Below are 12,907 nucleotides of genomic sequence, written 5' to 3' on the forward strand. Positions count from 1 at the left end.
AGCAATACTTAAATGTAATTTATTTGTTTTCAAATAATATGATCATATTTTCAATTATTAATAGTAATCCTATACTAAGACAATCATTCAGTGATTGTGAAATAACCTTGGTGGACAGCAAACATTTTTATTGACTGGGACATAGCTGTGATACATTCTCATGTTGTCAATTTTCTCTTTTTTTTTTTTTTTTTTTCAAATCTTCTTTAAACAGCTTGCCTTCGTGTTCAATGTCTTCACAGTAATGTTACTAGAACAGAAGTCAAACATGGTTTGTGATGACAATATATGGTTTTTAATTCCTTCGCAAGTTTGCTTTTGTGACTAACTGTTTAATGGTTCTCCATCACATGGGATTGTGACATGACAAAAAAAAGTGCAACTCTGCGAATAAATCAACACGATCTTTGTGATTGGCCTGATCAACAAATTTCTTTCTGTTCTTTAAGTATTCATTCATTTATTTTTTACTATTCACAGCACACCACTCGTGATCCTAAAAAAAAAAAAAAAGTCTTCATAGATAAATGTGCTAAACATGTTGAAAGATGTAACAAAACAACAGCAGTTTTCTGCATTTTCCATTTTCAAAGAATGTCTTGGTTGAAGGGATGAAAACAGAATGGGACCAATTCTTTATGGTTACCTATCAGGAACATCTCATAAAAAATTCTAGTTTTTATTTAGTCCTTGGCCCGCTTTCACAAAAGTTTTTGAACTTCAAATCATGTTTACATTTTTTGCAAACTTTAGGACCTCTTTTTTTTTTCAGGAGAAAGACTTCAATTAAGCAGATTTTTTGCACATATTCCACTATATGTATACATAAAACACACACAAAATCACTTATGAATTCAATTTGCAGGGTAAGTTGATTCAGCCTGTAGGCAGAGTACAAAATAGAGAAAAAGGACACTCGGAACACCAAAAACAGGTGGCTACCATTTTGAAAAAAAAAAAAAAAAAAAGTTTGTCTGAAAATGCAAATAAGCAATCAAAAAGTACATAACTTGGATATAAAAATGGCAATAAAAAAAAAAGAAAAAAGAAAAAGAAAATCACTCAGATAATCTGGAAATAAGTTGATTCCATGGATCTGCCAATAAAAATGGCAACCATAATTAACAGGATCTCAGGAAATATCTAAAAAACATTTTGTTCCTTCTAAAGGTTAAGGTAACCAAATCTCATTTTCATCACAATACAAAATCATGCAGCTTCAATTCAATCATTTTTAATATGATAATTTTGCATGGAATGACTCTTATGTTTCTAGAAACTAGAATTTTTAATCTTTTCACTTAGATATCATGTCTAATCAAGTCACAATTTTCAGCCTTAACATAGAGTGTACTTTCCTTAATCAAATATTCCAATCCATTCCATTCTATTTTATTTTTTTGCATTAAAGGTAAAAAAGAGCCCAATAATTTTGATTTAATTTTAATTTATTTTCAGTAGAATCAAATTTTTAAAGAAATGCAGCAATTAAGTATCCCAAAACAAATGCAGGAATGACCTAACTCAGACCACAACAAAACCATGTTTATATGTGTGTGTGTGTGTGTGTGTGTGTGTGTGTGTGTTGAAAGTTTTTTTTTTCACCTTGATTCTATTATACATTAAAGATACCAAGAAATTATATACTTAGTTTTAATCCTTTACTCAAGGAAGCAAAACATGAAATCTGAGCTACTTGTATATAGAGGCTAATGACTTTATATCACTTGCCTTACTATGTATCCCATAATGGAAAAGTAGCCTTTCCCATTATGGGATAGTAGTTCAAAACTAACCCAGACTGGTTTCGACCATTATGCCGATGAGTGGGAGTCAGACCTGGGAGAGATACCAAGGTTGAAGTAATGCAGAAATTATATATATATCTCATGTACAAGTAGCCAAAATGTGCTAGACCTTAATAATAAGCATCTCCGAATGAGAGAAAGATGTTGAACCTGGTATCTCTCCTGGGTTTGGCTCCCACTGATGAGACCTCAATAAAAGTCGAAACTGGTCTGGGTAGTGGCCCTTCCCATTATGCATAGCATTTTACATGTCCAAAAGGCTGTGTGCTTTGCATTATGGTAAGTGATAAGAAGTCATTAGTCTCTACATACAAGTAGCTCAGACATGAATATATTTCATGTGCAAAGCATTGTTTTGCTTCCTTGGGTAAAGGATTTTTTTTTTTTTTTTTTTAATTATGTTGAGACCATACACAGAAGGTTGGTTGGTCAACCTATAGTACATTAGTACTGTGTATGGGTAGTGGATTGGGAAAGGAAGAATTTGTTTACATTTGATTTGAATGACTTCAAATTGTATTCCTTGGGAAACAGCAGGTGGGAGACTGTTCCACAGTGCAACAGTTGCAGGGATGAAGGAAGAGGAAAAGAAATTTGTTCTGTTTGTTTCTAGGTGTACTGTGAAGGGATGTTGTGCAGCAGCTGCACATGTTCCAATGAGCTTTGTACTGAGCAGAGGAATTATTGATATTATTTCGGATGAGCATTTCCCATGGAAATATTTGTAGAATATACATACTGCAGAGACCATACATCTGTGTGAAAATGGGGGAGGAGAGTTGGTAAGGGATGGATCATTGATAAGTCTAAATGCTCTCCTCTGTACTGAGTCAAGCATTTTGAGAGCTTTTAGGGGCACCACCCTATATGTGGGAGCAGTATTCAATAGCTGGGCGGATTTATGATTTGTATGTTAGTAGCTGTCCGGGGGTGAAGTAACATCTTGAGCAAAAGAGAAATCCTAGTTTTTTTGAACGGTTGTGATATGTTTACGCAAGGAGAGGTTTGATGCGAGGGTGATTCCAAGAAGTGAGATCTCAGACTGTCTGGAAATTTGGGTATCGTCAAAAAGGATACTGAAAAAAAAATGGTTCTTTTTTATGGGAAATAGTACAGAACTGGGTTTTATTGGTGTTGAAATTTATGAGGTTATCTGAACCCCATTGTAGGATGGCTTGGAGATCGGAGTTGAGGGTGGTGGTGGTTGATGTTCTGTAGGTTGAGGTGAGTTGTGAAGGGTAAGGCTTATCAAATGCAAGCGAGGAGTGAAGTCTGCTGTCGTCTGCAAAACTGTGTATTGGGTTGGAGATCAATTGCAGTAGATCATTGATATATAGCAGGAAGAGGGTTGGTGAGAGGACAGAACCTTGTGGGACCCCAGCGTTAATTGAGTGGTGAGAGGATAGGAAGTCATCCACCATCGCACACACAGTGTGTGTCCAGACAGAAAGCTGGCAATCCAACTACAGAAGTCCTGGGTCAGACCGTATGATGGTAGTTTGCCTAGTAGGCCTTTGTGCCAGATCCGGTCAAAAGCTTTGGAGATATCTAGTGCAACCACTTGAGATTCACCAAACCTCTCCATAGCATTTGTCCAGAGATGGGTGACGTATGTGAGTAGATCTTCTGTTGATCGGCAGTGGCGGAATCCATATTGGCAGTCATTTATTTGGTGAGTGTCTTCAAGATAATGTAGGAGTTGGGAATTGATGATTTTTTCCATTACTTTTGACAGAACTGAGATAAGCGAGATAGGGCAGTAATTGGATGGCAGTAACTTGTCACCCTTCTTGGGAATGGGCTGAATATAGGCCAATTTCCAGTTTATGGGACAGATTCCAGTGGAATAAGACAGTATATATATAGGTGACATAGGATAGGGGTCAGTTCTGGAGCACAAACTTTCAGAAAAATTGGGGGAATGCCATCAGGGCCAGGAGACTTTTTTGTGTCTAATCTGGACAGTATTTTTCTAATCTCATCCTGGCAAAAGGATATAGGGGGCATTGTATGTTGGATGTCTGGAATGGTTGGGGGACATTTACCATCGTCAGTTATGCATGCATTTGAAGCAAAGTATGAAGCCAGAAGATTGGCTTTTTCTGTGGGTGATAATGCAGTAGAGCCATCTGGGTATGATAGGGGTAAGAATAGTGTTGGACAGAAGTTACAGCCAATTGCTTTGGTGAGAGACCAAAAGGCTCGGCTGCTGTTTGGACAGGCTGCTAGTTTCCTGCTTTTTGTTCTTTCAAACTTTGGAAGCGTTGATTGTTTTTTTTGCATCTATTATGGGCTTCGGTGTAAGCTTTGAACGAGGATGAGGTTCTTGATTTCAGCCAGTTGTGGTATGTCTGGTGTTTCATCTCTACAGCCTTGGCAAATCTTTTAGAGAACCAGGGTTTCGTTAGGGAATGGAAGGTCAGAGTGCTGTGTGGAATGTATGTATTCATGCCGGTGAGGATTACTTTGGTAATAAGCTCGGTGCATATGTTTGGGTTGGAAGGCCAGATAGCCCAATATGTGAATAGCAATAGTCCAATCATGGGAATGCGGCATAGAAGGCTGTCCCACTTGGCACTGTTACAGTGCCAAACTACTACTGTACTCTTGTATGGGGGTGTCTGTGTAAATGTTGTTGCACGGGGGAGGAGATGAGCACTAGGTTGTGGTCAGAATTGCCCCGGGGGGGGGGGGGGGGATCACTACTTTCACTGTGTATTTGGAGGGGTCATTGGTGAGGAAGAGATCTAGGGTGTTTGGGGATTAAAACCAAGCATATAATTTCTTGATATCTTTAATATATATAAAGTAAATAATGCTGACAACAACTGAAAAGCCTTGATCAAATTAGTTAAGTTATACCAAAAACAGCTTTGCTCATTTTAACATGATATCAAAATGGGCAATATGAATAATTTCTTGTTCAGAAACAGGAACTAGAATAATTTACCTTTTTAGGATCCATGTTGAATTTTTTTTTGCCAATAGTTAACTGTTTAGCCTTAGTGTTACTTTTGCTGAAAATATACAAAATCAACTTAAATTTAAAAAAAAAAATGTAACAGTATGAAATACAACTATACCAAAGTAATATATAAAATAATTACCAGCGTAAAAATTAGATAAAAATATGCACCATTTCCAGAATCATACTATATGTATTATGTGTGTACATGCATCCGTACACATACGAGGGTGGTCTGAAAGGTTCTCGGCCTAACAATGAAAAAACGAATTTATAATTTCAAAATTATTTTTATTTTTCAACATAATCTCATTTAAGACTAATATACTTATTCCAGCGATGCTCCAGTGCAATTATTCCATCCCTGTAGTGGTGCTGGATCCTACTTCGTCTTAAACTATACCTTGGATCCGACATGTTATTTACTATGATGTTCTTAAACAAAATAGAAGGTTGCTAGTTGATTTCTAATTCAAACATAGAGAAAATTTATATTTAAAGACTGCGCCACTTTATACCTGAATTAGTTCAAGAATTGAAGATAAACCAACTCACAACTATCTCTCCTTTTAGGTGTTAATATTATATATACTGGCCGAGTATATTTAACTTATTTATCACTCCCGCTTTGGTTCGAATATTTTATGAATGGTGCAGTAAAAGAGATTCAGGCAAAACACAACTTTTGATTAATGAAAACAAACATTTAATTTTAAAATCACAAATTTTACAATTAACTTCAATTCAGTAATTAAGATATCACAAACATTTGCTTCTCAGATAAGTTCATTCATTCAACTCATACAATGGTAAATCTGTTATCTCTATAATACAGTCTTCTCACAGTTCCTTAAGTTCCAAATACAACAAAAATTGCAGTAATACCTCTTCACAAACAAACACTTTTAAATTTACACTTTAGCTAACTTCCTCAATATTTACACTTTAGTAACTTCCTCAATAGGTACTGTTAGTATAAGGAAATTCTTGGATGAAACTCACACACTTCTCTATATAGGAATATTAATGGTTGGAATAATCTTACCGATAATCTTTTTTCTTCATCTACTTATACGTAAACACTTTTTATAACTGTAAACACTTTTAACAATAATCGGCACTCATTAAAATAAATCTTCAAAGCATTAACTGAATTAATTCACGGTCACTATACACATCAACAAATGTTCTTGAATGAAGTACTACTGATCACTCATGAAACAAGGCAACACACAATAATTCCTTAACTTGAGGTTTTATATGCAGTTGTTCACTCTTCCGGCATTCAATTAATTCTTTAGACACTAAAATTCTAAACACAGCTAACGGTAAACTTCAATTTTACAGCCTCTACTATTTTAGTAACTCCGTGCTTTATTTCAAGATGCTGTGTTCTTGACAGGTCAGCCCTGAAATTAAATATCAACTCAAGTATTGCTAGTCTATTTAGTAGTCACTCAGCTGTCTTCTGTAGCTATAATTGTTATTCTACAATTTATTAGCTAACCGCCTCTCGACTAGTAGACTTTATTAGCTGCTTGAGTAATTTGCCAACTCGCTATTATCGCACTGTGATTCCCTAATGCCGAATGCTCCGATTCCAACCTAATGCCAATCCTCTCTTTTCTCTCTCTCTTAAATTAATATAATTTCAGCGTTCATCGCTTTTTATATCCATTCTTTCCGCCTAAATTGTTCTCGTGATTTCTTTCTAAAACTCTTTTCAATAAACCTCACGTGGTGTTCCAAAATGTGCTCGCTCACTTACATACGTTTCCATAACAACAAAACAAAATATAATAAAATTGAGCTATTACATAATGTCAAACTTTACAAACAGGAATAAATAGAGAATATTTACATTTCAAATAATGTGCAGTTAAATTATCAAATATAAGTTCTTATAATATTAACATAGTAATAATTAAAATAGCTTAATAATATTTAATACAGTCTTTTCATTATTAATACATATATCTTGATTAAATAATTAAATATTAGACAAAATTAAGGTAGTTATATGAATATTAAATTATAAACAAGTGATTTACATTAAATAATATTTACAAATTTAGCCTTTGCCATGGTGAATTATGTTGGATTCTGAGGAGAGTATTAATAATTTAAATTTCTCTTCATTCAGAATCCAACAGTGGTTCTCAGTAAGATTCTACAAAATACCCCTCTACAGCTGCAATCACCTCATGATTCAAAGAAAAACTCTGACCAGCAAGGAAGAGTTTTACTTTTGGCAAGAGATAGAAGTCAGAGGGAGCCAAATCTGGGGAATAGGGTGGATGTTCCAACAATTCATAGTGCAGAGCCCTTAATTTTCCCATTGCCAAAACACCTTTGTAGGTAGGTGCATTGTCCTGATCAAAGATGATTTTTTTCTTCTGCAAACCAGGTCTCTTCTCACGAATTTTTTTGTCTTGTCTGGTGAAAAGATCGGAATAATATTCCCTGGTTATTGTTTTACCCTGTTCAAGATAATTAATAAACAAAATGACTTCAGCATCCTAAAACGATGCCATTACCTTTCCTGCTGATGGAACTGACTTTGTCTTCTTTGGCGCTGAACAACTGGCTTCTGCCCACTGTTTTGGTGCTGTCTGGATTCTGGCGTGTAATGGTGAATCCAAGTCTCATCCATAGTAATAAATTGCACAAAATCAGTTTTATTCTTGTTAAAATGCTCCAAACACTGTTCAGAGATTTTCATGCGAGTGCGTTTTTGATCTGCTGTGAGCAAGTGCAGCACCCATCTTCCACAAAGCTTTTTCATTTGCAATTCTTCATACAAAATATATCCTACACATTCTTTTGAAATGCCTATAGTCTCAACAATTTCAGGAACTTTGACTCGCCAATATCATATCGTGCACTTGATCAATGACTTCTGGTGCTGTTACACTTTTTGGACGTCCTTCAAATGGATCATCTTCAAGGCTGGTACGGCCACGTTCAAACTCGGCAGCCATTTCTTATCTGTCGAAAATGAAGGAGAAGAGTGCCCATAAACTTTTACTAACTTCGAATGAATTTGTTTTGCCGTTAAACCTTTTTACAAAGAATTTCATAACTACACAATACTCAATTTTATCCATTTCAAGAGATACAGACAACACCTTTGCTTCAGACAGCTGTATAAAACAAACTACTTGATAGAATGACTTGCAATTTTACATGGATGCTTATGACAGATGTATAGTATAGATACGAAACCCTTCAACACTTCTGCGCATGTCAAAAGAAGGAGAATCCATTCCGATAATAGGGTAATCAATCCGTATTGTGGGATGAGTGTTTATTATTACGCGTTGGAAAATTAACTTCTTTTTTATGATCATTGTACTTTTTTAAAGTGGTAACTATTTTGCTTGTAAACAGATGGAAAATTTTACGTATAAAGCAAGTGATTTCGTGTGTTGGTGACCAATTCGTACATCACCTTATTTCTTTCTCCCCTTCAACATGAATTGACTCTTCTTGGCAGTCTGTCAATGAGAGCTCTTGCTTCTGTGGTCGGACTATACCAACTTAGAAAAAAAAAAAAGTTCCCATTGGTGTTGCCATCTATGGTAGAGGCCGAAACTTTTCAGTCGACCCTCGTACACATGCATGCAACCCTCACATATATATAAATATACTAATTTCTACTATAGATATTTATGCATATTTTAGTGTTTGCACTTAACAAAACTTAAGAGGTATAACTGTGGATTCAGTTAGTTCTTCAACCATGTTCATTCACACACACATATGGTAAATATATTATAGCCATGTAACTAACGGTATTTTGATAAAATATGAGATATTAGACTTTTTTTTATTTTTATTAGCATCTCATTCTTCAAAAAGTTGCACAACCTAAAGCACACTAGTTTTATAAGCAACCTAGAAATTGTAAAGAAATAAGCAATTTATCAAGATTTAAACATTTATACTCCCATGCCACTCCCAAATTTGGACATGCATAGACATACAGTGATGATTATAATTGTTGCAGATAAACTTATACATTGGTTACACATGACTTTAAATTTTTCAGGAAATCACAATGTATACTAAAATATTAATTAAAAAACTTTAATCTATATCTTCCAATATTTCGGCAATGTTATATTGCCATCTTCTGAGAACATATAACTATGATATGTGTACGCAGGCACTAAAAATAAGCAATTGAGCTGTTGGGCTGATGTTCTAGGGATAAAAGCTTCTCAAATTTGTGGCAGTCTCATGTACCCAAACTTGTTGAGATTTGAGAAGTTCTTTAGAGCTGAGGCTGATTCCAGGAACAATCTTTCATATTTATATGTACTACAGTGTAGTAAAGTGGCTTTCTTCCAGAGTATTCTTGGTGGGTATTTAGTGCATGGTCTGCGAGTCCTGAGTGGCTGCATTGGTGAAACCGGAGGTAGTCTTTGTGTTCGGATTTGTTGTTCAGATTTGACCAGCAGTCAAACTGCTGGATTTTCAAAGGTGTTTGACAGGATAATCATATGGAACTCTGTTATGCAAATCTGGCATCTGTTCTATATCAAATTTTAGTATATGGAAGAAGAGAATTCAGAAAAAAGCAGATGATTGGCTACTGCTAATTACTCTATACATATATACATATACAAATGATATAAGAAATGATCTGAAGGGAAGGATTGAGTTTGCTGATGATGCAAGCTTGGATTAGGTTAGTGTAAGAGTTTAATCAATGCAATACAGAGAGTGCAGGATGATTTAAATAGACCAACAGAATGGTCAAAAAAACATAATGAATGCCAAAACTAAGAACTTTTATTGTTAACACGTTCACTGCCAACTACGAGTATACTCGTATGTCGATTTACCAACCTCCTATGTCAAACACAAGTTAACCCTTAATATATTTACCTTAATTTGGACTTGGATTCTGAATAAAGCGGAGAGCACGTCTGGGGGCTTGGTAGAAGGGAAATAATTTCAACTAAAATATTGTATATTATATGTGTGCCTCAGAAGCCAACTACAAACATACTCGTATGTCAATTACCAATCTCCTATGCCAAGCGCGAGATAATCTGCAACATAACACGTAATTTGTAAATCAATTTAAAACTAACAAAATCAGTAAAAATAAAAACCAATCAATAATATAAAAACAATTTATTCAAATTAAGAATGGTACATTTTAAAACAATTTTCCACACACAATGGTGGTTTTTCCTGGCAAACAGGACAATAATAACGTGTTTCACGTGTTCATTTGTTTCGTGTACACACACACACACACACACACACACACACACACACACACACACACACACACACACACACACACACACGCGGCATGGCTTTGTCGGGCTATTCTATATTTCTCTTGGTGGTAAAATTTCCAAATAATGAAAATCCCGATTCCTCCTGATGTTCTCTGATGCTGTAAGCTCAGCCATTCCAACAAAAACTGAGATAAATTGATCTCTAAATGTTAACGCAGTCATTGCATTTCCAGTAACCATGTTATAAAATTTATGCGCATTTTGAATGTATACCTCAAAAATGCATATTGCCAATTTCTTTGACCATCTAATTGTCTTTCGTAAAGTGGAATAGTAAGAAAGCATTTGATCAGAAAGATCGGTCCTGACATCCCCAAATTATAATCACTAACGATGTTTGGTTTTAATTGAAATTTACCATTCCGATTTACCATGCGTTTTAACCATTTCAAATTTGTGCATATTTGAAATGGAAAGAACTTCCCTCTTATCCTTCCATTTGCTGACTACAACAGGACCTCTTCTTTGTCAGAAAAATTCCCCTTTCTTTAGTTTCTTCTGAATAACATCTGGTGGATTGTTTTTCCTATTATTCATCAGCGTTCCACACATATACGATTTTCTGTTGATAAGTGATTACATCAGAGCTACAGAATTATAAAAATTGTCCACATACAATACATAACCCCTGTCTAAATATTCTTCCATCAAGTGGAATACAATATCATATGCGTGACCCATTTTTGCTAAGGAGGATTCTGATTTTCTTGTATAAATTTTTATTTTTATCACCAAGCGATTCGATTTGCATAGTTCATAGAATTTCATGGCATATTTATGTTTTTTGTTTTTTATGTATTGCTGAAACTCCAGTCTATTTAGCCACAACACCACTGACTCATCAATACGAAATTACTCGTAGTTGGCGTATGAAACAAAATTCTGTCTGATAAGCCAGCTACAAGATTACTCGTAGTGACCTTGAAGATGCAAAAAGGGCTTGGCATGCAGGAACAAACTATGCCTGAGGAGCGTGGCAGCGAACGTGTTAAAAGACCATAAGATTTAATGATTACAAATACAAAGAGCCAACAAGTTTCACTAGCCACTGTCTAGCATTTTCAAGGCTGTACTGGTGTGAAAACAAATGCATCAAGTTACATGAAAACATACACTTTAGTAACTGCTAGGCCGTTACATTTGATAATTCGTGTTTGATGGCGTGCATGTGTTCGAATGCTTCAGTCAGAATCTGGTATACATGACCACGAGTTGTGTAGTTTTTCGCATATTGTAGTTCTCTTGAGCTGAGAGAATTGATGAGATATTTCCATATGTCTTTAAGAATAGCACCTTGATTTCTATTTAAATTATTGCCTGTGCGTAGCACCACTGCTGCTTCTTTGAAAGTTCTGTGTCTGCAGTCATTCTCGATGTAAGGCATAGAACTGTTTTTCCAGTCTATAACGTGATTTGATGTTGAGAAATGATGAGCTAAACCAGATGTGATGATTCTATTGTGATTGACCCCCCCCCCCAAGTGTTCCTTCTGTCTTATTTCAAAACTTCTAGAGGTCTGTCCAATGTAAGAAAGGCCACACGTGCATGGAATTTCATATACTCCAGGAAATTTGAAGAAAGGTACCTCATCTTTGGGTGATCTTAAGACTTGTCTGATCGTGGTAGTTGGTTTAAAAACTACTCTGATGTTATGAGCTTTTAACATTCTTGCCAATTTTGTGGATACTGAATTAATATATGGAATGACAGCTGTGGACACATATTGGGACTCCGTTCCATGTTGTTAGGGGTTGTCTTTAAAAAGCAATTTGTTTAAAATGTTAGAAGGGTATCTATCCATTTAGAGATAGAGTGTTAGCTATTTGTGACAGTTCTTCCTGCACATCTCCTTCTTCGAAATAGACCTTAAGGCTGTATTACGGAGCATATGAATGATGCTGTGATTTTGTGATCTATGATGGTTAGACGAATAATGTAGATATCTACCTGTATCTGTCGGTTTCTTGTAAATGGACAGTTGGACACTGTGATCTTCTCTCCTCACCAGTAAGTCAAGAAAGAGTAGTTCTTTGTTCTTCTCCAATTCCACAGTGAATTTGATCTTATGTAGTGAGTTGATTTTATTAAGAAACACGAGAAGGTTTTCCATGGTATCCTTCCAGATGATGAACACGTTCGACATATCTCCACCAAATTGACGGTTTAGGTGAAATGGTGGAAAAAATATCCTTTTCAAGTTTTTCCATAAATAGGTCTGCACATGGTGGTGAGAGGGGGGGTGCTACCCATGGCTAGACCTTCCGATTGTTTGTATACTAAGTTATTTACTTTGAATAAATTTGATTTCAGGCAATGATGAAACAATTGGGTGATGTCCTGAGGAAAGAGATCTTTTAAAATGTTGACCACCTCTACGACTGGTACATACATTAGTGAATAAGGACACTACATCTAAACTAGCGATAATGTCCGTTTGTAATATTTTGATACTCTTGATTTTTTCCACAAATTGTTGAGAGTTTTTAATGTAGGTCTCTGTTTGTCTAATTTTTCCTTTCATTAAATTTTCCAGATGCTTTGCTAGTAAGTACGTAGATGAGGATCTTCCATCAACTATTGGATGAAGTGGTATGTTTTCTTTATGAATCTTCAGTGCCCCATAAAGCCGTGGAGTAATAGGGTGTAAGGATTTAAGTTGTTTTTTTAGTTCATCCGACCAACCAGTTTAGACTATACCACTTGGAATAAGATAGACCACTTATTACATTGTATCTATGAAAAACCTTTCAGAGCGAGTAAAATCACACAAATTAAAAAATTTGAGGTACTGTATAAGAACAAATTCCAGTCGCACC

The 12,907-nt window shown here is 35.5% G+C and overlaps 1 protein-coding gene across 2 annotated transcripts in view; it reads right to left on the reverse strand.

Annotated features, from left to right (window-relative positions):
* Nucleotides 1–12,907, reverse strand: part of step (cytohesin steppke) — a 375,568-nt gene that overhangs the window by 279,124 nt on the left and 83,537 nt on the right. For both annotated transcript variants that reach the window (XR_016548776.1, XM_090397533.1), the window contains exon 4: nucleotides 4,759–4,825. Coding sequence is in view for 1 of the 2 variants with exons in the window: in XM_090397533.1 (XP_090253659.1) it covers nucleotides 4,759–4,825 (67 nt within the window). In the remaining variant the exon portion in view is untranslated. The remainder of the gene's footprint in view (nucleotides 1–4,758; nucleotides 4,826–12,907) is intronic.

This window comes from Typopeltis vanoorti, chromosome 9 (genome assembly GCF_054136105.1).
Source record: "Typopeltis vanoorti isolate ZY-2024b chromosome 9, IOZ_Tvanoo_1.0, whole genome shotgun sequence".
NCBI lineage: Eukaryota > Metazoa > Arthropoda > Arachnida > Uropygi > Thelyphonidae > Typopeltis > Typopeltis vanoorti.